Here is a 26,123-nt window from a genome sequence, read left to right as displayed (position 1 = left end):
TTATATCACACAATGTCAATTAGATGTAATTGAGTTGCTCCTGTTGTTGCTCACCGCTGCAGCCACAGCACTTCTTCCGACCTCGATTCCGATCCAGAAACCCACCGGATGTCCACCTCTGTCTCACTGAACTTCACAGGAGAAGCTTTTATCGTTACGTTCACACCCGCATGACTTTGTCACGCTCTCATTAGATCACCTTCCGCTCCTTCTTCCCATCAACGCAACAGCAACACCAATAACAGCACAGTAGCTCAGATAGCGAGAAACATTGTAAGGACTGTGTGGAAGAAGAGCTGCTAGCCTTCTCATCGAGCTGATTTTGGTCTACAAGCAATTATGGAGACGGACCTGGTATAAGACGAGCTTGGTGATCTAGCGGCTACCCAGTGAGTGGTGTCATCGAGGTTACTCCAAGTTATTCACTGAGAAATCAGCTTGATATCAAGAAATTCTTCAGGCTTTCCCACAAAGTCTCTTCCAGGCATTGCTCCATGATTTACTCTTAAGATTATTCCAGAGATCGCTTCAAGGATTTCTACTGAAATTCCTACAGAGATTTATCCCATAATTCCTGCAGAACTTCTTTCAAGGGTTCCTCCAGGAACTCCTCGAGAGATTTCTTTAGGCTGTGAACCATTTCGCTTGTTCGTTTATCTTTTAGTTAAAATTTGACACTTCGATAGTTATTTGCCATCGAAAAGTTAAAAATAACCTAAAATGACCACGACGGCGGCCCATTTGAAATTTGACAGACGAGTAGTTATTTGGGACAAAACACAGTACGCAGCTAAATCATTGCGAACAAAAAATAACTATCGAACTGTCAAGACTAACCCTGCTCGGGAGTAGGGTTATTTTCAAAATAACTATCGAAGTGTCAAATTTTAACTAAAAGTTAAACGAACAAGCGAAACGGTTCACAGCCTTAGAAGTTCATCCAGGGATCGCTCTAGGAATTCATCCAGGAATTTCTTCAGGTATACTAAATTCCTCCAGAAATTCCTCCACGGATTCGCTCAAAAATTCTTTCAGGTTTTTTTCCATTAATTCATCAAGGGATTGCTGTGTGTTAAGGGTATGCGGTATACCGAAAAGTTTCGCCAAATACAACTCGAATCGAAATTCCGCGGAATTCCACGGAATTCAGCTTGGCGAAATTTATGATTTTGAATTTCGTTTCGTTTCGCCAAATTCTAAAAATTTCGTCTCAGAAAAATAGATTTTGACGAAATAAAACGGAATTCCGCGGAATGTCTAATAAATTTCGAAAACAAATACATAGTGTAAATGTCCCTATCGAAGATCTTGCTAATCTCATATTGCTGAAAAGTGTTAAGGACAGACTTGTTGGAATCCCAAAATGGCCGACTTTGACACCTACTCGCGATTTCGAGCGCACAAATCTCTTCGTAAACAAAACCAGCGCACCTGGTCTTCTTATTTTAAGCTTATTGTTATAAGTGAGCAAGAACAGAATAATAAAATGCACTGTTGTTTGAGGCTTGCGTCTTGAGCTTTGTGCATTTAATGTTCTGATGAACTGTCGAAACGGGATTTCAAGACGATTGTCCTTAAAAAACATCTTAGACAGGGTACGAAAAACGGATCACGTCGAAAAACAAACGCTTTGTCCTAAGCGGTGCATGTTGGTAACAAAGGCGCTCCGCAACAAACGCATGTCAAGCGATGAGAGCAATAAAACAAACATTGTAGGCTCGAATCGAAAGACCCGAAGTCTTTTGGGAGTGGAATTCGACCCTAGGTCCTCGGCGCCTGCACCAAAAACGGCATGGACTTTAACCATCACACCAGGTTCGAGTCCAGATCTATCTGGTAGAAGGTTTGGCCTAATACTTAGAGATGATTGTGTTATATTTTTCGAATAAGTTTGCGGATGCCTTCATATTTAATAAGTGCCGCACACATTTCTTAAGTATTCTTTAAAATTTCTATGTTAGTTTTACTTGTATTTTTCGATAAATTCAATCATCTATCAATTTTAGGTTTAGATTTTAGGCTTTCTCCAGAAGTTACGCTATCCAAAAAGGCTTGATTGGTAAACATCTGGCTGATGTTTTCATATCATTGCTTCATGTTTCTGATAAACAAACGGCATTAGAGTACGCAATATCAGTGTGCTCTTACTGAGTCATTGAATCAATCTTATCAGGTTATTGGTGGAATCATTAAAATTCCAAAATATAAATGGCACTGTAGCAAATGATCAGAGTATTTATGGAAACTCAATACGCGTTACCGCAAACACGCAGCATAAGTACGCAAAAAAAATGATGTAACTGAAAAATTCCGCGAAACTTTTACGAAAATTTCGTTTCGTTTCGAAAAATACCGAGTGAATTCGAATTTCGTATCGATCTCACGAAACATTTTTGAATTCCGTTTCGTTTCGTACCGCATCGTATCAGAAATTTTGTATTTCGTTTCGTTTCGTTTCGCCTTGAAAAATTCCCGTACCGCATACCCTTACTGTGTGTATTTTTCCAAGGATTCCTTCCAGAATTGTTCTGAAGATTCCTCCAGGAATTCATCCAGGGATTTCTCCGGGACTATTTCCAAGGATTGTTTCAGACATTTACCATGGAATATCTTCAGGTATTGCTTCGAAAATTCTTCCAGGGATCCCTCCAAAAGTTCCTCTAGAGATATCTCCATGATTTTTTCCAGAGATTACTCCGGGATCTCCTTCAGCAATCTATCCAGGGTTTCCGCAAGGAATACGGCATTTCTTCAGAATTTCCTCCTCAGATTCCTCTAGGAATTGCTTCAGGGATTCCTCATGGAATTCCCCAGGGATTTCTCCAAGAATTCTTCCAGGTATTCCTTCAGGAATTGCTTCAGAAACTGCTACAAGGATTCCTCCAGAAATTTGTCTAGCATTGCTCAAAATCAACAAGAGAAGAATGCGAACCGATACCAATGGCGACGACCACAGCGACGAAAAAGGACTTGCGATTGGAAGCTCGGTACGTGGAACTGCAGATCTCTCAACTTCATCGGGAGCACCCGCATACTCGCCGATATACTGAAGGACCGCGGGTTCGGAATCGTAGCGCTGCAGGAGGTGTGTTGGACAGGATCTATGGTGCGAACGTTTAGAGGTAATCATACCATCTACCAGAGTTGCGGCAACACACGTGAGCTGGGAACAGCTTTTATAGTGATGGGCGACATGCAAAGGCGCGTGATCGGTTGGTGGCCGATCGACGAAAGAATGTGCAAGTTGAGGATCAAGGGCCGATTCTTCAACATTAGCATAATAAACGTGCACAGCCCTCACTCCGGAAGCACTGATGATGACAAAGACGCATTTTACGCGCAGCTCGAACGCGAGTACGACCGCTGCCCAAACCACGACGTCAAGATCATCATAGGGGATCTAAACGCTCAGGTAGGCCAGGAGGAGGAATTCAGACCGACGATTGGAAAGTTCAGCGCCCACCAGCTGACGAACGAAAATGGCCTACGCCTCATCGATTTCGCCGCCTCCAAGAACATGGCCATTCGTAGCACCTTCTTCCAGCACAGCCTCCCGTATCGTTACACCTGGAGATCACCACAACAAACGGAATCGCAAATCGACCACGTTCTGATTGATGGACGGCACTTCTCCGACATTATCGACGTCAGGACCTATCGTGGCGCTAATATCGACTCCGATCACTACCTGGTGATGGTTAAACTGCGCCCAAAACTCTCCGTTATCAACAACGTACATTACCGGCGGCCGCCCCGGTACGATCTAGAGCGACTGAAGCAACCGGATGTCGCCACCGCATACGCGCAGAATCTCGAGGCAGCGTTGCCGGACGAGGGTGTGCTCGATGTGGCCCCTCTAGAGGACTGCTGGAGTACAGTGAAAGCAGCCATCAACAACGCAGCCGAGAGCACAATCGGGTACGTAGAACGGAGTCGACGAAACGATTGGTTCGACGAGGAGTGCAGAGCGGTTCTGGAGGAGAAGGATGCAGCGCGGGCGGTAATGCTGCAGCATGGAACCCGACAGAATGTGGAGCGATACAGACAGAAGCGGAAGCAGCAGACCCGTCTCTTCCGGGAGAAAAAGCGCCGCCTGGAAGAAGCGGAGTGCGAGGCAATGGAATTGCTGTGCCGTTCACAGGAAACACGCAAGTTCTACCAGAAGCTCAACGCATCCCGCAAAGGCTACGTGCCGCAAGCCGAAATATGCAGGGATAAGGAAGGGAGCCTCCTGACGGACAAACGTGAGGTGATCGAAAGGTGGAAGCAGCACTTCGACGAGCACCTGAATGGCGAAGAGAATGTAGGCACGGAGGACCAAGGCAGCGGAGGAAATGACTATGTTGGTGCAGCAGAGGACGGGAACGAACCAACTCCCACGCTGAGGGAAGTTAAAGATGCCATCCACCAGCTCAAAAACAACAAAGCGGCTGGTAAGGACGGTATAGCAGCAGAACTCATCAAGATGGGCCCGGAAAAGTTGGCCACCTGTCTGCACCAGTTAGTAGTCAAGATCTGGGAAACCGAACAGCTACCGGAGGAGTGGAAGGAGGGGATAATCTGTCCCATCCACAAGAAAGGCGACAAGTTAATGTGTGAGAACTTTCGAGCGATCACCGTTTTGAATGCCGCCTACAAAGTGCTATCCCAGATCATCTTCCGTCGTCTTTCACCTAAAGTAAATGAGTTCGTGGGAAGTTACCAAGCCGGTTTCATCGACGGCCGGTCGACAACGGACCAGATCTTCACCGTACGGCAAATCCTCCAGAAATGCCGTGAATACCAGGTCCCAACGCACCACCTGTTCATCGACTTCAAAGCGGCATACGACAGTATCGACCGCACAGAGCTATGGAAAATTATGGACGAGAACAGCTTTCCCGGGAAGCTGACTAGACTGATAAGAGCAACGATGGACGGTGTGCAGAACAGCGTAAGGATTTCGGATGAGCTATCCAGTTCATTTGAATCTCGACGGGGACTACGACAAGGTGATGGACTTTCCTGCCTACTATTCAACATCGCCCTGGAAGGTGTTATGCGACGAGCCGGGCTCAACAGCCGGGGTACGATCTTCACGAAATCCAGCCAATTTGTCTGTTTTGCGGATGACATGGATATTATTGCCAGAACATTTGGAACGGTGGCAGAACTGTACACCCGCCTGAAACGTGAAGCAGCAAAGGTCGGACTGGTGGTGAATGCGGCTAAGACAAAGTACATGCTGGTAGGTGGGACTGAGCGAGACAGGACAAGCCTTGGCAGCAATGTTACGATAGACGGGGATACTTTCGAGGTGGTAGAAGAATTCGTCTACCTCGGTTCCTTGCTAACGGCTGACAATAACGTGAGCCGTGAAATACGAAGGCGCATCATCAGTGGAAGTCGTGCCTTCTATGGGCTCCAGAAGAAACTGCGGTCAAAAAAGATTCACCCCCGCACCAAATGTACCATGTACAAGACGTTAATAAGACCGGTGGTTCTCTACGGACACGAGACATGGACGATGCTCGAGGAGGACCTGCAAGCACTCGGAGTTTTCGAGCGACGGGTGCTAAGGACGATCTTCGGCGGTGTGCAGGAGAACGGTGTGTGGCGGAGAAGAATGAACCACGAGCTCGCTGCACTTTACGGCGAACCCAGCATCCAGAAGGTGGCCAAAGCCGGAAGGATACGGTGGACAGGGCATGTTGCAAGAATGCCGGACAACAACCCTGCAAAGCTGGTGTTTGCAACTGATCCGGTTGGCACAAGAAGGCGTGGAGCGCAGAGAGCACGATGGGCGGACCAGGTGGAGCGTGATCTGGCGAGTGTTGGGCGTGACCGAGGATGGAGAGCTGCAGCTGCAAATCGAGTATTATGGCGGCAAATTGTTGATTCAGTATTATCATGAATTTGATGTGAACTAAATAAATGAAAATGAAATGCTCAAAAGATTTCTTCGGAAATTTCTCTTGGGTTTCTTGCCAGAATTGCTCAAGAAATTCCTCCAAGAAATTCATCCAGGAATTTCTGCAGGGATTGCTCCAGATTTTTTTCAGATATTCCTCTTTTTTTCTGAAGAAAATTCCAGCATCAATTGAAATTTCAAGGTTATTCCGAAGAGAATCTGAAAGGATATTTCAAGGAAATTAAAAAGTAAAACTTTAGGGGATTCCTAAGGGGATGCCACCAGGTATATATTCGGAAGTTCGTCTAAGAATTCCTTCCAGAGTTCCTCCAAGGATTTTTCCTGGAATTCCTCCAGGGATTAAACCGGATTTTTTTCCAGGAACTGCTCCAGGAATCCTTTAGTGATTCCTCCATAAATTCCTTTCGGGATCTTTTCTAGGGATGCACCCATGAATTTCTTCAGGTTTATCTGAAGATTTTTTTAATTACTTCAAGGATGTCTACTTAAAATCTTCCAGCGATTTGTGTTGAAATTCCTTGAGATAATTTTAGAAGGAGCCATACAGGAGCCAGGCATTTCATCAAGAAGTTCTCTCTCGTTTTTCGGGTGAAGATCACTGCGTCCAGATTATAGAACTATTGTGATACACCCTTTTGCTGTGAGGTACGCAAGTTATCTCAGTAACATGTTTGTGTGAACTCAAGACCATCTATTATTGATGAATAGAGATCCTGAGTTACAGTATGTGACTCCCCCATTCTGGCGAGACTAGCTTTATGAAGCCAACCACGTCCTTGGGAGATAAGATCCATATGTCAGCACGCCCTAAAAAGGGCTTGATGAGAACTTTGAACCAACGTTGGGTGAGGGGCTGTCCATAAACCACGTGGTCATTTTTTTGGAACTTTTCATCATGACATCATGAAGGAAGTTCTGGATTAGTTATAAAAAGATTTCGTTATTTCCAAATAGTGCAGCTATGATTTCTTGCAAAAGTTTTGTAGATATTAACAAAAAAATTATTATGAGCTTCAGAAGAAATATTGCCTACTTTTTCAGGAATTGGCCACCGCTACCAGCACCACGCTGATTTGTGTAGAACAGGCGAGGTTTTTGCAACGTATTGTACAACATACAACAGCATGACTAAGGGTGCTCGCACCATAACCCCCCCCCCCTCTCCCGTTGACCAAAAAGCTGCCTACGCTCTTGGTTATTTCTTCAGAAAATCAGAAGTTCAGAATTTCTTCAAAAAAATGTACCACGTACCTATTTCTTTTGAAATTTGAAAATATTCCACAGACTCCTTCAGAAGTTCTTCCAAAGCAGAGTTGATGTACACGTGCTGTAGTCCCATGTACGGGAGCCACATTGCAGGCAAGCTCCCAGGAGCACAGTACATTTTGAGACTGAAAGTTGTGCGCCTCATTTTTCTCAAGATGTGTCTCATGAGCTTCGTCTCATGCGCTGATTAAATTAGAAAATTTCACGACAAAAACTTCCTAAACGAACGAGAATTGAAACCTTAACCTTTGCATTGAGAGTCCCTAGTCGTATCGTATAGACCAACCAGATACTTGTGTTCTGTACGGAAAAAAGTTGTTGAGGTTCTTCGTTACCAAGAAGTTGTTTTTCACCTTAGATACCAACAGCTCACGCAGCGCATGAGACGAGCTCCGCGGGAGCTATGTGCCTAGCTCGCACCCACCAGATTTTCGTGAGCCTCCTAGCGGCGCAGCACACTGCGATTTTGAAGAGCTGTGAGACAATTTGGTGGGAGGCTCGCTGTCACATTTATGTACACATGAGCAATGGGAAACTCTGTTCCAAAGTGCCCTGCAGAAGGATTTCTTTAGAAATTGCCCTACATATTGCTTCATAAATCTTTAAGGCATTTCTCCATAAATTTGTCCAAGGATTCCATTAAAAATTCCTCTATTGATTGCTTTTAAAAGTGCTTCATGGATTCCCTCAAAAACTCTTTTGAGAATTTCTCAAAAAAAATTTCATGTAGATTTCCAAGAGATTCTAAAACTCCGCCACAAATTACTTACGATTTTTTTTAATATGGGGTGAATCACCAATTATTGCACACCTTAAAAACTCGTCAACACTCCATGCCTTTCTTAGGGGGGTGCAACAATTGGCGATTTACCCTACTCGTTAAGAAAACACTTCGATTATGTCTACAGGGATTACTTAGGAAATTCTTTCAAAGATTCTTTCATTTATTCTTCCATTGGTTTCTTTAGAAAATTTCCCAGAGATTACTCCAAATATTTCTTCTGGAAGTTTAACAGAGATTCGTTCAGGAATTACCCCAACGATTCCATTGAAAATTGCCACCAGAATGTGTCCAGATGTTTTCGAAAGAATTTATCAAGAAAATCGTTTAGGAGTCCCTCCAGAGATTTGTGCAGGAATTCATACAGAGATTAGATTACTCCAGGATTTCCTTCAGCATTTTCCCGAAAATTTTCCCGGCATTTCCTTCGAGAATAACTTTTAAAAAATCTTTACAGACTCTTCAAGGAATTTAGATATGTTTTCAATGAATTTTTACGATAAATTGTTTTGAAAATGCCTCAGGATCTTTCTATTGAGATCTTTGCTAAAATTTATCTATGCTTTTCTCCAAGTACCCTTACAGGAATACTCTCACAAATACGTCCACAGCCACGTCCAGGAATACTTTCTGAAATCCTCCAAGAGTTTTATCAAAGGATTACTCCAGGAGTGTCTTTATTTTTCAGATTTTAAGCCCTAGGCTGGTTCATCTGATACTCCAGGAGTTTATTTTTAAATCGATTTTACCTAAATTTACCTAGCAATTTCATCCAGGCTTGTCCTAGGAGTTTCTTCTGCGGACTAATATTTTAGTCGTCTTTTCACTATAGGACGACCATTACATTAAGGATGGTCGAAGGTCAGTAAAATCGACCGAAACGTCCGGAGAATCTGGCAAAACAACAATTTTATTATTTTTTCGCCGAAAACAATCGATGAACCATCAACACATATTATTTATTTACGACACTTTACCTAAAATTTGGCATTCGTGTCAGGTGAATTTCTGGATAAATGATTGAAAGTATATCGGAAAGAACCTTGGAAGAAATTGTAACAATTATTCGTAAAATTGATTTTTTTGAAAAAGTCTTCGGAGGAGCTCCTTGTAAAACCCTTGAAGAAATTCATAGAAGAATGTCTTGGTCAATTTCTAGACGAGTTTCTCGTGAAATCCCGAAGGAAATCTCGTGGAGGATTCTCTTATAATATTTCTGGGAGATTTCTCCCTATAGAAATGTTTGAAGAGATACATACATAGGATAATACATGCACGAACTGAAGCTGCAATCATTGAAGTTAATTCCTAAATAATCCATAAAGGACAATCTTCTGAAGGAACCCGTAGACCAGTTTCAAGAATTATTTTTTTGAGAAATTTCTTGAGAAACTCCTGACCCATGTAAAATCTCTGGAGAAATTTTCAAAGAAAAACATGGGCAGGAATGCATTTTAGAGAGATGCCTATAGCAATCATTTGAAGAATTCTTGCCGACATCTTTCTAACAAATCCTGGAAAATTCCTGCAGAAATTTCTTAAGAAATTCTAATATGAATTTCAGACAAATGTTCTCCAGTTTTTCCAGGTATTCTTACAATGAATCTTTTAAAATATGTATAACTTTATTCAGGTTTATTCAATGGTTCCTCCAAGATTTTTATCATTCTGCAGGAGTTTTCTTTACAAATATCTACAAGTAGTACTTCTTAGACTTTTGTGCACTTATGGCTACAGATTGAGTACAAGAAATGCTTCAAAGTATTTCTTTAGATATATACCCAAGAGATTTTCAAGAACTTACTCAAAAATTCCTCCAGGAATCTCTAAGAAATGAATTGATTATTATTATTATTATTTATTTATTAAAGAGGTTTTAACAAAAAGTCATTCGCCTCCGCCGAATGAATTGATGAATTTCTTCGAAAATTTCACCAGTTTCTTTATCAGCAACTTCTGCAGATATTTTTAAACAGATTTGTTCAGAAAATGTTCTGCAGAATTTTCTAGGAGGCCTTCAGTAATTTCAGAGTTATAACTTTGAAATTCTTTCCAGAGTTCCTCCAAAAACATTCTCATGAGTTTTTCTATCAACTTAGGCGGTATCTTAAAGCATTTATCCAGGAATTTCTTCAGAGATAACAGAAATTACTCAAGGATTTTATCCAGGAATTTTCAATAATTTCTTCATGGTATCTCAAAAGGTATCACCAGCAATTGTTTTTTAGGAATAGCTTCCTTCAGGGGTTCAATCAAGAATTCTACCTGTATTTTTGGTGCAATTTCAGGAAAAAAAACTTCTGAGTAAACCGCTGGAGGAGTATCTATAACAATTTCTGCAGGAATCTGTTAAAGAATCTCATGATATAATTCTGACGGATCCGTTGGAGTAATGACTAAAAGAAAAAAATCTCGCAGGAACTTCTGCAGGAACTGCTGAAAAAAAATCTCAAAGAACTCCTAAAGGAACCCTTAAAAAATAAAAAATAATCTCAAAACTTCATGGAAGATCTTTTGAAGAAACCCCTTACTGAAAGTCTAGGAGAAATAACTAAAATTCTGAAAAAAGCCTCCAGAAATATTTTTGAAAATATTTGAGAAGAAATCCAAGCAGAAATTGCAAAAGAAGTCTGAAACGGAATTTCTGAAGAAAACACCAGTAGAATATCTGTAGAAACCTCAGGTAAAATTCTTGAATAAATCTCTAAAGGAGTATTTGAACAAACCTAGGGAAATTATTGAATGAATTATAACGTTTATAGAAGAGAGCTAAAGGAGGTTGCAGGGGCGATCCAGAGGATCTCAGGGTCATTTCAAGGGACCTCGGGAGAAGTGAGGGGCATTTCAGGGTTTTCCAGGAAATCTCAGGTGCGATCTAAAGGATTTCAGAGATCTAAAGGAGGTTCCATTGGGACCTCAGTCAGGGGCGTTCCAGGGTTTCAATAGAATATCAGGAGGGTTTCAGGATATCTCGGCGGTGTTTCAGAGGGCTTCAGGGATTCCAGGGAGTCTCAGGAGAATTTTAAGGGATGTTAAACCCCCCCCCCCCCCCCCCCATTACCGGCTTTTGCCGAAATTGGGAAAAACCCCTCCCTTGGCGCCATTTCTGTGTACGGGCCTGTCATAGGGTACTTTGGCGTTCCAGGGGATTTGGGACACTCTAGGGGGTCTCAGTGGTTCTTGGGGTTCATGCGGTGTTTCAGAAATTCTCAGGAGATTTCAGGAAGTTCCATGGAATCTCATGTGCATTCCAGGGGGTCTCAGAGCCGTTTCAGAAGGTCTCGCTTTCAGGGGGTTTCATGGGATCCAGGTATGTCTCAGGGTGGTTCAGTGGGGGCCTCAGGAGAATTTAGGAGCATTTCAGATGATTCCAGGCAATCTCAGAGGCATTTCAATGGTGTTTCAGGGGGTTCCATGAGGTACTAAGAGATTTCAGCGGGTTTTAGAGGCTCTCAGAAGGATGTAAGTACGTGGACGCCCTGTAGCTCCCTGTATCCTCCTAACACACCTTGATCTTATTGAAACGGCTCTGGAAGGGCTTTGGTCATTCTAGAACTCATCTCAAATCTCCCTGGAACACCTCTGAAACGTACATTAAAAGCCCTCTTGAATTCCTCTGGAGCCCCCCAAAGCACCCTTTACACCTCCTGGCAGCTCCAATATTGTTCGTTCGTCACTTTAAGTGTCGACCCAAGTTCCAGAGTCACCTTTTGCCAATGATATCATTTTTTTTTTAATTAACAAAAAAAATGGCATAGTTTTAATGTTGTCATGTATTATTATTCAGTTAATATAAAATATGTGTTTTGATTTAATTATGGGTTGCATGAATCACATCGCTTGCCAAATAAATCCAGATTATTATACTTTTCTCCCTCCCCATTGGCATAAACACCTTCACAGGTCAATCGTCTCCAATAGAAACGCAAGTCATACAAACATTCCTTCACTTCCTTGGTGACCATAAGGACGTGGCCGGTGCCGTAATTGAAGTAATAAAGGCTGGAATTTTCAAAAGTGCACATTATTGAGAGCTGTAAGCTACAACCAAGCTCCGCATGTTGATTCATTGTGCAACTTCGATAGTTCTGGTCAATCACGGAGTTGTAACTACGAATTTTTATCTATAATACTACGAATCGGATCTTTAATCATGCTCATTTTCCCCGCCAAAGTAGATGAGTTTCGATACAGTCCTCAAACAATCAGTAGGTTATGAACTCATCCAACATTACTCACCCTTTCTGTTTTCTCGGTTTCTCCTTCGCCGGGTAATTTTTCACCACCTCCACCCGATTCTCGTCGTTATCTCCACCTCCACCGGAATGACTTCTTCTCAACCGATTCATCCTCTGTGCACGCTCGATCGCATGATTAATTACTCCATCAGACCTAACATTATCATTATGGGCGTCACCTTTCGGAACACTTCCACTCGCACCCTCCATCCCAGCACCGGCTGTGGCAGGAAGCAATTGGCTCCAGAAACTTTCACTTGTTCGAACTTTCAGCCGCCTTCCTTTGCGATTCTCACTTCCCTTCCCACTCTCACTATCACTTTCACTCCCATCCACAGCTGACGACGGCGGTGTCCTTGCGCTTCTTCGAACTTTGGTTCTTCCTTCCGTCGCCGCCCCCTCGCCACCGGAATCATCCACATTGAACCCATTATCACTGGGACCGCCACCTCCGCCTTCATCGGGAAAACTCTCGTTCAATAGCAGACGGACCGGAAACCGCTCAGCCGCCGCCGTTTGCGATAATCCCAAGGACGACGACAGTGACGCCGCCGCCGCCGCCACTGTTGAAGCTGCTGTCGCTGATGATGATGATGATGTCGTATTCGTCGTCGATACCGCCGGTGGCAATGAAGAGTTCCAACCTCCGCTGTGGTCTGTATTTGGGGGGGAGAAAGAGAAAATATGAGAGTCGGGGGGTAATTGATGAGATAAAACTGATTCGATGTATATGTGAAACGGTTATTGAATTAGGCCAGGGAAATGGGAAAGTTGTGATGGATCAAGGTGATGGGTAGAGGGGAACTAGCTTTTGGTGAAAGTAAAAGTGGGAATTGAAAGATCAAAGAAAAAATGAACGAACGACGGTTAAGTGCTGCAAGCTTTAAATAAGTAGGGAATCGCGCCACTTGGGCGGTGGCTTCTATATTCGTCTGTTTTCCACTATAACTCAGTCAAATTTGAACCAATGGACATAACTTTTGGAATGTGGTGAGATAGGTATAGTATCTACCCGTGTACAACATTTCAAGTCAATTGGTTCAAAATTGACTGAGTTATAGTGGAAAACAGACGAATATAGAAGCCTCCGCCCAAGTGGCGTGATACCCTATAAGTTATTGGAAATATCCTTTAAGTACCAGAGACTTGGAATCCCAGTTCACCATTGTATTAGAATTTGAAGTTCTTAACTGTCAAGAAGAAAACTTCTAACAATAGTGTGAATTTTATTTTATTCTAACTCACTTTTGTTTCTTTGATGATATTTGGGCGTTTAAAATCATGAGTAGGTGCAAAAGTTGACCATTATGGAATGCTAACAAGTTTGTCCTTAAGGACTCATCCAAAGCCTTCCAAAATATCCGCTCGGATAACCACGGGCTTTAGTTGAAGGTAGAGTGTTTAGAAGAGTATTTCCATAATATCGGTTCTAGCATCCAAAACTTTGTCAAGGTATCCACTTATCTGCGAGCGGTAATGGCGGCGGCGGGCACTACTAACCGATTCGCATTTTGACGTTTCTTGGGGATGGCAATCGGTTGGCGCCACCGAACGGTGGGCGAAGGGGTGAGGAGGATAATGAAACTGTTTTGACTTTCCCCCAAGAAACGTCAAAATCCGAATCGGTTGGTTATGCCCGCCACCGCCATTACCGCTCGCGGATAAGTGGATAGGCAGCAGAAGCACGTTAAGCAGGTTAATGGAAATGTTTGGTCACAGAGAAACAGACGTAACACTCAGAACAAACCAAGGGCGTAGCCAGCTTTTCGGTCAGGGGGGGGCAAGCACTCTTAGCAAATTTGTGCCTACTAGCTTCTATATCTATACGCAATACGATGAAATTGAATATAATAACATATTCTAAAAGTATTATTTAATCCTTCAGCAGACACGTTGCTGTATTTTGTACAATACGTTAAAAACTCGCCTGATCTAGATGATTCAAGGTGGTGCTAGTAGCGGTGAGCAATTTCTGGCAGATTAAGGATTTTTAGGACTAGAATTTCTTGGTTCCTGTATGAGTCCTTTTTAAATAATCTTTCAATACTATTCGCTGGAGGAATTCCTCCAGAAATCATCAGGTAAACCTGGAGAAGTTTTTGGGTACATGTCTGAAAAAATGATTGAAGGATTTGTAAAATTTCCGAAGGAACTCCTGAATGAATTTTTGAATTGAACCTGAGAAGAATTTTTGAAGAAATAATTTGAGGAATTTCCGGAGCAATCCCTGGAAGACTTCCTGAATAAACCCCTGGAGCAATTCCTACAGGAATGCCTGGAGGAAGCCCTATAGAATCCCTAGAGGAATGCCCGAAGGAATTCTCGGAGGAATTCCCGTAGAAATTCCTGGAGGAATCCCTGGCAGAATTTTTGAAAGTGTACCTGGAGGAATTCCTGAAGAGATCTCATGAGGAAATCCTAGAAGAAATTCTAGATAAATTTCTGGAGGATTCCTTGGAGGAAGTTCTGGAGAAATTCCTGGAGGAATTCTGGGAGGAACCCCACGAAAAAAAATCAGAATAAATCTCTTGTGGAATTCCTAGAGGAAATCTTATAGAAATTAAAAAAAAACCTTGGGACAGTTCTTGGAGAAACCTCTGAAAGGAATTTCAGGATGAACACCTGAGCCCTGAAGCAATTCCTGGGAAAATATCTAGAGAGAACAGGATTCTCTAAACAAATTCTAGAAACTTCTAAAAGAGAAACTAATTCGAGAAACTTCTAAACAAATTCCTAACGTAATTCTTGGAAGAATTATTGGATGAGACCGAACAGGGAATGTTGTAGAAATTCCTGGAGAAATTTTTTGGATGAATTCTTGGAGCAATTCCTGGAAAAATTACTGGGCAAATCTCCAGAGGAATTCCGGGAGGAACTGCTGTAGAAATTTATGAAAAAATCCCTTGAGAAATTCCAGGAGGATTTCCTGGGAGAACCTTTGGAGGAATTTCTGGAGGATTACCGGGAGGAATCTCTGGAAATATCCCTGAAGCAATTCCTGGATAAATTTCTGAAAGAATTCCTGAAGGAATGTCTGGAGGAATCCCTTGAAAATTCCTGAAAGTATTCTTGGAACTTCCTGGAAGAATCTTTGAAAAAATCCCTTAAGGATTTCTTGAATTGCTGACATAAATTCCTGGAGGAGCTTCTGAAGAAATTTCTGAGGTATTTCCTGCAGGAATTCCTAGAAGTATTCCTGTGATGATTGCTGGAGAAATCTCTAGAGGAATTCTTGGAAGAACTACTAGATGAATTTCTAGAGAAATCTCCAGATAAATGTAATGTTGGTGGCACGACTGGTGCTGTTGTTCGTAGACATTTTCCCTGAAGAATGTCCCAACAAGTGCCGAAACGTTGGCGATGATTTAAAAGAATCAACGCAAGGTTTCTTTGACTGTATTGCCGGAAAATGTCTACGAAAACCTCTAGATAAATCCTGAACGAATCCCTGGGGGATCCTTGAAGAAATTTGGAGAGAAATCCCTGGAGAAATACCTGGGGGAATCCCTGAAAAATTCCTGAAGGTACTCCAAGAAGTTCTCCTGCTGGAAGAATTTCTGAAGAAATAGAGGAATTCCTGGAAGAATCCTGGGGGGAACTTCTGGAGGATTTCCAGGAGGAATCCATGAGAAAATCCCAGGAAAAATTCGTGCCGAAATCTCGGAGAAATTCCTGAAGCAATTTCTGATGGAACCTCAAAAGAAATTCCTGGCGAAATGCCTGGAGGGATTTCTAGAGTAAATGCTAACAAAATTTATGAGGGATGTCCTGGGGTAATTCCTGAAGGAGTTCTTGAAGAAATCCCTTTATAAAATCCTGAAGGAATGCCTGGAGGAATTCCTAGAGATATTCCTGTGGGAATTGCTGGAGGAATCCATGATGAAATTCCTGGAAGAATCTCTAAGGGAATTCTTGAAAGAATTACTGGATAAGTTTCTAGAGGAATTCTGGCAGATCTATATTACTCTTCAATTTCTGAAGAAATTCTCGAAGGAATTCCTGAAGGAATTCCTGGGGGAATCCTTGAAGAAATGTGTGAGGAAATCCTTGGAGGAATTTTTTGAGAAATTTCTGGAGGAATACCAGGAGGAATCACTGAAAAATTACTAAAGGTATTTTTGGAGAATTTCCTGCAAGAATTTCTGAAGAATCCCCCAGGGGATTTGATGGAAGAATTCTTGGAGGAACTTCTGGAGCAATCTTCAAAGGATTTCCTGGAGGAATCCTTGGGAAAATTCTAAGAGAAATTCGTGCAGAAATCCCTGGAGGAATTCTGGAAGCAATTCATGAAAGAATATTAGGAGAAATTCCTGGAAAAATGCCAGGAGAAATCCCAGAAAAAATCTGAGGGTATTCCTGGAAGAACTTCTGAAAAAATTCCCATAAGATTTTCTGGAAAAAAAAATCCTGGAGAAACTGCTGGCATAATTTCTGAAGAATGTCCAGGCGAAATTCCCGGATTCCTCGAGTAATTACTGAATGAATTCCTGAATAAATTCTTGGGGTAATTCTTGGAGACTTTTCTGGAGGAGTTCCTGGAGAAATTCCTGGATTGAATCGTGGAGAAATACCCGGAGGAATTTCTGAAGGTTTTCCTTTGAGAATTGCTGCAGCGATCCTTGAAGAAATTTCTAAAAGAATCTTTGGAGAAATTCTTGCAACAATTACTGGATTAATTTCTGGGGGAATCTCTAGAGGAACTATGGGAGAAATATCTGAAAAAATCCCATGAGAAATTCCTGGAGGAATTTTTAGGGCAAATTTCTGGAGAAATTCCTGGAGAAATCCTCGAAGGAATTTCTGAAGGAATCCTTGGGGGAATTCTTGAAGAAATCCCTGAAGGAGTTCCTGGAGAAATTTTTAGCGAAATTCCTAGAGAAATCCATACCTAGAAGCAAATTTACAAGAATTCTCGGAAGAATTCCTGAAAAAAAATCTAGAAGGTATTTCTAGATTTTCTCTGGTAGAATTATTGAAGGGATCCCTGAAGGATTTCCTAGAGAAATTCCTGGATGAATTACTCACATTATTAATGATGGAATTCCTTGATTATTCCCTAGTGAAATTCCTGTAGAAATTAATTGAGAAGACCCTGGAGCAATTCCTGGATGAAGTCCTGAAGGAAAGCCGGCGTGGATTTTTCGAAGGAATCCCAGGATGAAATAATCCCAGTAGAAACTCCTGGAACAACTCATGGATAATTCCTGGAGCAATATCTGGTGGAATTTCTGGAGAAACCGCTGAAACATTTCTGGAAAAATCTCTGCAGGAATTCAAGGACGAATATCTGGAAGATGCCTGGAAAATTTCCTGGAAGAATGCCTAGGAGAGTTCCTAGTGGAATTCATGGAGGATTCTCTGAAGTTATTCCTGGAGAAATCTTTGAATAAATTCCTGTAGGAGTCTCTGCAAAAAAAATCTTGGAGGAATGCCTTGAAGATTTCCTGGATAAATTTCTGTAGGAATTCTTGGAAGAATCCCGGAAGCAATTATTAGAGGTTTCTCTGGAGGAATGCCTGGAGGAAGTCCTGAAGGAATGCATTGAGGAAAACCTGAAGGATTTTTTGAAAGAATTTCTGAAAAAAATAATCTTGTAGGAATTTTTGGAGGGATCCCTGGAGGATATCCTAGAGGCATGCCAGTAGGAATTCCTGAAGAATTCTCCAGAAGAACTCCTGGAGAAATCTCTAGAGGAATTTTTGGCGGAGTTTCTGCAGGAATCTCAAGATGAAATAAAACTCTTTAGAACTTCGTAGAGAAATACCGGGAATAATTCCTGAAGAAATTGCAGAGAAATTCTTGGAGAAAGTCTGGAGGAATCCTCAGAAGAGTTCCTGAAGAAACTCCAGAAGGAATCCTGGAAGCAATTTTAAAAGGAATTCTTAAGGAAATTCCTAAAAAGTTCCAGGGGGAAATACTGAATTATTTCCTGGAGAAGTTCTTTAAAGAATACAAGGAGGATTTCATGAAGGAAACTTAAGAAGAGTTCCTAAGTTGTTCCAGAAAGAATCACAGAAGGAATTTCCGAGTTAAGCCCTGCAGAAAATCTTGGAGGAATCCATGGAGGAGCTCCTGGAGGACATCCTAGAGAAATGCCTGTAGAATTAACGGCGGAATCTCTAGAAGAATTCCTGGAGAAGTTTCTGGAAGAATCTCTAGAGACATTTGTGAAGGAATCCCTGGATGATTGTATAGAGGAATCCCTGCAGCAAGTCCCAGAAGAATCCCTGGAATAATTCCTGGAGAAATCTCTAAAGAAATTCGGGGAATAATTCCTTGAGAAATTCATGTATGAATCCCAGGAAGATATTTTTTTTGTCTGTATTAACGAGATTTTTAACCCTGGGCTAGCTCATCTCGGGACCCACGCTTTACTTCCCTTCCGAAGGAAGAACCCACATTTTGTGAGTAAGTAGGGAGTGGGATTCGATCCCAGATCCTCAGCGTGATAGTCTTGCGTTCTAACCACCACACCAGGTCCGCTCCACCCCAGGGAGAATTCCTGAAGAAATTTTAGATGGAATCCTTGGAGAAATCCTGAAGGAGTTCTAAGAAGAATTATTGGAGGAACTCCGTGAGGAATCCCTGTAGCAGTTCCTGAAGGAATCCCTGCAGGAGCCCCTGAAGTTACCCCAAGAGGAATCCCGGAAGCAATTTCTAGAGGCATTGCTAAAGGAATCCTTAAACAGTCCCTGGAGGAAGTATGTACTGGATTAATTCCTGAAAGAATTTCAAAAGGAACTCCTTAAAAAGTGTTTCTGGGGGAATCGTTCGAGGAATTTTCAAATAATCCCTTGAGCTGTTCCTGAAAGAAACACAGAAGAAATTCCCGCGTAAATCCCTGGAGGAATTCTTGAAGAAAAACATGGAAGAATTCCTGAAAAAATCCATGAGGAATTCAGGAAGCAATCCCATGAGGAATTTCTTAGGAAATCACTGCACAATGGGTCCAAAGCCGTGTTTACGAAGACAAAAATGTTTGTGCCTAAACCTTAAGTTTTAGATACATGGTGTCTTTGGGAAAGTTTCTTCTTATTTTTCGACAGTTTTTCTCATTATTGTGAAATTAGGGTGGTCCCTCTAGTTTCGCTGATCCAAACATCTGCTTTTTAATAGTTTTATGTACGTTCACAAAATGTTCTACAAAATTGTAAAAGAACTTATTTGGAGCAAGTTTGCCGAAGAAACCATTATTCTATCTCTTATGGTTCCTAACTTATATTTTTTTAAAAGATTCATGTTAGGGTGATCCATGAATTTCACTTTTCATGAAATAACTTTTAATTCGTTCGTTTCTCGTCAATACTTTGTTCCGCGCATTTTTAGAACTACCAACTACGCATATTTTTTCCAAAGAGCTCAAAGTTCTAACTCGCGTATTTAAAAAGATATAGGCATTTTTCTTCAAAAAATCACTTTTTTTCAAGAAGTCATATCTCAAAAAGGAGCAAATGGATTTTCAATCTCCCGGTTGCATTGGAAAGATTGTACTCTGTTCTATTTATGGCAAAAAAACTGTAGGTACCTTTTTTGTTTAAAGCTTTTTATTGAATTTTGAAAATACGATTTTTTTCATGGAAAAGCAGTTGTAACTTTGAAAATCTATGAGATACAAATTTAGCGTCTTCGACAAAATTGTGAGTTTTTGGCTGCTCTATAAGTTCCCAGAACAAAGTATTGCGAAAAAATCAACACATAAAATTATATTAAATAAAAACCGATTTTCATATGGAAAGCGGAACAATTTCAGCAAACTCGACTAGTCTTTGTTAGATAGATCGAAGTAACCATGTCGAAAATGTTTAAATTTGCTTATAATCCATAATTCGTCAATGAACTCAACTTTAAATGTGATTTTGAGCTGATTTCCATCAATTTAATTTCAATTTCATCACTTCAATGTATGGATAGTGAAAATGTCAATCACTAGTATATACTAGAGTATATGTTTATGTTAACGTAAAAACCTATCAAAGTTACATGATTTACAATATCTTATCAACATTGTGCCTAAATGGTGATGACAGTATAAATAAACATTGGTTCTAAAATGAAATGGATGACCATTTACCAAGCTACTTTGATCTATCTAACAAAGACGAGTTGAATTTGCTTGAAATGTGTCATTTTTCATATGAAAATCTGTTTTTACTCAACATAATTTTATGTGTTGATTTTTTCGCAATACTTTGTTCTGAGCACTTTAATAGCAGCCAAAAACTCACAATTTTGTCCAAGACGCCAAGTTTGTATCTCATCGATTTTCAAAGTTACAACTGCTTTTCAATGAAAAAATTCGTATTTTCAAAATTCAATAAAAAGCTTTAAACAAAAAAGGTACCTACAGTTTTTTCACCATAAATAGAACAGAGTACAATCTTTCCAATGCAACCGGGAGATTGAAAATCCATTTGCTCCTTTTTGAGATATGACTTTTTGAAAAAAAAAGTGATTTTTCGAAGAAAATGCCAATATCTTTTTTACTACGCGAGTTAGAACTTTGAGCTCTGTGGAAAAAATATGCGTCGTTGATAGTTCTAAAAGTGCTCGGAACAAAGTATTGACGAGAAACGAACAAATTAAAAGTTATTTCATGAAAAGTGAAATTCATGGATCACCCTAACATGAATCTTTTAAAAAATTATAAGTTAGGAACCATAAGAGATAGAATAATGGTTTCTTCGGCAAACTTGCTCCCAATAAGTTCTTTCACAACTTTGTAGAACATTTTGTGAACGTACATAAAACTATTAAAAAGCAGATGTTTGGATCAGCGAAACTAGAGGGACCACCCTAATTTCACAATAATGAGAAAAAAGGTCAAAAAATAAGAAGAAACTTTCCCAACGACACCATGTATCTAAAACTTAAGGTTTAGGCACAAACATTTTTGTCTTCGTAAATACGGCTCTGGACCCATTGTGCACTGGAAAAAAATATGTTCGAATAAAATATGGAGGAATGCATGTCTGCAATAATTTTTGGTCGAATTATTGTTGAAATCTTTGGATGGACTCATAAAATAATATTTTATAAAATGTTTAAAGGAACTCCTGGATTTTTTTAGTGCATCTTTGAAAAAATTACAGTAAGCGTTTCTGGAAGATATTCCTACTGAAATACTTCAAATTAATCCACATTGAATTATATCTCTAGTGGAATTTTCGAAGGAATATATGGAGAAATTCCTGAAGAAATCGCTGAAGGAACACTTATAGAAATACCTATAAGAATTTCTGTTGACATTTCTTTGGGAATCACTGAACAAATTCCTGGAGGAATCCTCGAAAATACACTGGAATAATCACTGGGGGAATCTCTATAGATATCCCAGAATAATTTTCCGGAGGAATGTCTGGTGTAACCCATAGAGGATCTCTTGAAAATTTCTCTGGAGCAATATGGCAACTATGGAAAAAAAAAGTCTGGAGGAATCCTTACAGAAGTATCTATAAAAATATGAAGGAATCGTGGGAATTTGATGGATTTCTTGGAACAAACCCTGAAACAATCATTATTAGAACCCTGCAAGATGCCCATGGAAGAATTCACGAAGGAGAAAATCCTGGAGAAGTGCCTTGTGGAATTTCTGAATGAATCCCTGAAGAAGTTATTGAATAAATGCCTAAAGGAATTTTTTAAGGTGCCCTTGAAAATATTCGTAAAGAAATCCCAGGTATGTTGCTCTTAACACGACGTTTTTTTTTTTTTTGAATTGAGTACGTGTTGCAGTAGCACATAACTGTACTCTATAGCAGCATATGGTTCTACAAAGTCCTTCCTTTTTCCTACCGGAACCGGTTCCGGCATATCTGGAAAATTTGGTATGCTGTTCTTGTAATGCCATCACAAAATTTAGCCATTCAATCAAGCTTGTTATTTGGTAAAAAATCTAAGATATGATTGAAGTGGTTGTCTTGGAGAAATATTTGGCGAAATTTCCTGTGGTTCTCGAGTAAAAAAAGGTTTGATAATTGTGGATAACCTAAATTATAAAAATATATATTTTTTTAGATATGTTTTCTGGAACTTTGAATTATTGATAATCTTTGAGTTGGCTCTATATTAAAAAATAAATCTGGCGGCCAGGGGGGGGCCACGGCCCCCCTCCCCTGCCCCCCTCTGGCTACGCCCATGGAACAAACTTCATTAAAAATCATAGTCACGAAAACGTAATCGCCCAATGCTACACGTACTGTGTTTGGCCTGGCCGCTACTAGATGGCGGTAGTGAGCAAACGTCAAACAGGAGCAAAAACGATACCAGCGCCGCGAGCGGTCGATCGACCTACTACTGAATATTTGAAACAACCGTTACAAAAGTGATCCATGGGAAGCAATGAGAGTGTGACGTCTGTTTCTCTGTGGTTTAGTCAAACGAATGCATCATTGCAGAGTTTTCTAAAACTTCAATCTTTGCAAACCTCAGTAAACGTTCACAGTCCTTTGGAGTTGTCCATAAACCACGTAGCCTTTTTATCTGAATTTACAAAGCCCCCTCCCTCTTCCTTCATGGCCTTTCGTAACTCTAGATGCATAAAACTAGATATATCTACTTATGCGCGTTGTATATTGCGGCACCTTAAATGATCGCTATCATATTTTTCTAATAGTCGTTGTTTCATAAAGCAGCCCTCCTTTGATGATCAAAAATTCATAGCCTTACGTGCAGTCAAAAGCTATAAAGTGAATAAGGCCTTCCATTGCCAACTAGCTGTCTCTGGTATTCGATTCTCGTTCTGGTTTTTGGACATTTTTTCACTCCTTGTACCCAGTGCATTATTGTGCAAGCAACACAATAAGAGGCTGGCAGAATAAAACGTCTTCGAGACCAAGCTTATCAGAATCCCAAGATCACCATCAACCTTAAAAACTCTCCCTCTTCCTCTCTACCTCTAGCTTGATAGAGCACCATATCCCTAATCTTAAATAAGTAGCGATTACAACTTAGATCGTGCTCAGGGGGAAGTGAAGAGGTGGGGGAGGGGTGTTCTTATAAGGTTTCCTAAAAACTTGCTTGAGCATAAGTCATGGAATCTACAAGCAAAGCTTATGTGCTTGATTGATTGAATGAAAGTCATGCTTACACAGCCTCATGCAACTGTGTGCTGACGAGTGATAAGTTCAATGTTTTTTTTAAGAATCTCTAAGAGCTCTCTTGAGTATAGGTAACTGGATCTACAATCTTAATAGGTCTGGAACGTCTTGAATCTCTTCTGAAAACGACTGAAACGTTTATGAAACTCTTTAAACCGCCGCTAAAATATCCCTGAAACTTACTTAAGAGCAGTGACCCAAACTGTATTTTCAGAAACTGTAGACCCCCTTAACCCCCCTCAAATCCTCATTTAATGCTCCTGAGATCCTCCAAATCTTCCGAAATCGACTACGTAACGCCTCTCAAAATTGCCAAAAATCCTCTGAAGTTTCCCTGAAATGCTTTCGAAATCCTCCTAAAACGCCTCAGACCCCATGTAACGCACCTGAGACCCTCCGAAACCCCCGAAAACGCTTACGTAAAGAATGCGTATCGTCTCTGAAACGCGCTCAAAATCCTCTGAATATTTTAGAAATGTCTTCGAAACCCTCCTAAAACCCCATCAGATCTCATGTAAAGCAAACGGAACCCTTCGAAACCTCGGAAAACGTCCTAGATACCAACCATAAACCCCCTACCTCCCTTCCCACCTCTTCATGGAACTCCCTTGAAAGCCCTCTGAAACCCCACATGACCCCCATTAAATCTGCCGGCCAGTCGCTCTATCTTATATAGAGCTATAACCAGCAACCTGCTATAACTTATATAGAGGTTGCTGATGATTAAAATCTGTCTCTTTCTGGCTCACATATGTTTTCATCAAGGAACAGTTTCCTGATGAAAACATATGTGAGCCATAAAGAGACAGATTTCAATCATCAGCAATCTCTATATGCATTTTCGTATTTTCAGCCATTTCAATTTTCAGCCTTTTGTAATTTCAGCTTTATGTTACACTTTTTTATTTCAGCCTTTCGTATTCAGTCTTTTGTGCATTCAGCCTTTTGGAATTCAGCCTTATGTTAAAATCCCCTGAAACCTCATGAGACGCATTGAAACGCCTTGAAACGCTTTAAAACGCCTCTGACACCCTTACCTGCGAGGCTCAGACGCCCCTGACCTCCTGAAACGCGCTAAAAAAGCCTTAAAACGCTTTGAAACACTTTGAAACGCCTCTAAAAGTCGCCAGAAACCTCCGTGCAACTCCTTCGACAGGGCCAGAAGACCCCCACAACGCACAATGGGAAAAAATAAGTATAAAACGCGAATAAATTCAATATCTCTGTTCGGAGTGAATGGATTTGAATGAATTTTTGACACAAACTGCAAAATTCTCTATAGTTTCAGATAAGGAGCGTGTCATTCGCCGCACGATGCTGGAAGTCAATGCATTTAGCTCGTTTTACCCCACTCTCTCTCTTTTTCACCTTTTCCGAAAATACCTGAAGTGCATAATAAATGGTTTATTTAAGTCGTGTTTGTGTAAAACCTTCCGTAGTATCGAATGGAGCTGATTTGGCTCACCGCACGGCTTTAAAAATTGAAATATCTTCAAATAACCCCGATATCCCCTATTTCTTTGAAATTTCACATGTATCTCCGCCCGGAGTGGAACGCAATCGATAAGAGCAGGACCAACCCTATGTTAAATTGCCGATACTATGAAAGATTTAACACAAATACGAGTTTAATAAATTATTTATTTAGCGCGCCAGTCGAGAATAGCTGAGGATTTTCTCAAAAAGGTGTATGATAGAGAGAGTGGGGTAAAACGAGCTAAATACACTGATTTCCAGCATCGTGCGGTTAATGACAACCCTCTTATCTGAAACTGTAGAGATTTTTACAGTTTGTGTCATAAAGTCATTCGAATCCATCCACACTGAGCAGAGATATTGAATTTATTCCCGTTTTAAACCTATTTTTCCCCACTGTGCAACGTCTCAGAAACGCATCTTAACGTTTTGAAACGCCTCTGAACTTCTCTCTGAAATCTCATGAAACACACTGAAATGCCTTGAAAACCTCCATGGAAACCATTGTGAAACTATCCTAAGAACCTGTGAAGCTTCCTAAAACCCTGAAACACATTAAAACAACTTTGAAGCCCCTCTGAAATCATCGTGAAGCTCACCTGAGAGTCTCTATAGTCCCCTAAAACGCCTCTGAAACCACCTGAAACACATTGAAACGCTTTGAAACGTCTTCTAACGCCGCTGAATCTCCCGTGAAGTTCATCTGAGAGCCTATGAAGCCGCATGAGAAGCCCTCTGAAACCTCCTGAAGTGCCCTGCAACGCCTCTGATCGTCCCCTTAAAGCTTTCAACATTTATCTAGTGTATCAACCGTATGAGATTTTATATTTGAAACTTATGTGGTTATGATCATTGTCTACTCAAAGAGCAAGGGAGTAGATATTTAGAGTACACAGCAAAAAAAAATGAAGAGCGACTTAAAATTGTGACAGAAAGTAGGAAACCCCGAGCATTTTGTGCCAACCCAGCTGTTTGCTCTGATATCAATCCATCTGGCGACTTAATTACAGATTTTAATGTATATTCGCTTGAAATTTACATGCATCCGCTATAAATCATGCCAGCCATTCTCTTCTCTGTCTGCTCGCAGCAATAACGATTGCTCTCTCAGTATTCACTACAGCAGCTAACACACGACCGAAGCAGCTTCGTTCGGTAATGGTAGAAGCTGTTTAAGTTTGACTGTAATGTATTCGACTAGGTGAGGTAGCCGAGGGTGTTCGGGCGTGCCACTCACACCCCTAGGGTCTGATTTCAAATCTTATTCAAATCTCAATATTATTTTTGTTTTTAACAGTTGTCAGTCTTCTGGAGTTCATCCTGAGATTCCTCAAGGAATTTCTCAATGAATTCCT

General features: G+C 40.9%; 1 protein-coding gene across 2 annotated transcripts in view; it reads right to left on the bottom strand.

The window, feature by feature from the left end:
* LOC109405826 (adenylate cyclase type 6) overlaps positions 1-26,123 on the bottom strand; it is a 626,637-nt gene that overhangs the window by 118,871 nt on the left and 481,643 nt on the right. For both annotated transcript variants that reach the window (XM_062855487.1, XM_062855488.1), the window contains exon 9: positions 12,198-12,852. In XM_062855487.1, the coding sequence (XP_062711471.1) occupies positions 12,198-12,852 (655 nt within the window). The remainder of the gene's footprint in view (positions 1-12,197; positions 12,853-26,123) is intronic.

The sequence above is a fragment of the Aedes albopictus genome, chromosome 3, assembly GCF_035046485.1.
Source record: "Aedes albopictus strain Foshan chromosome 3, AalbF5, whole genome shotgun sequence".
In the NCBI taxonomy this organism is placed as follows: Eukaryota; Metazoa; Arthropoda; class Insecta; order Diptera; family Culicidae; genus Aedes; species Aedes albopictus.
The sequence above is the reverse complement of the archived record's forward strand: the minus strand, read 5'-3'. Positions and strand labels throughout refer to the sequence as shown.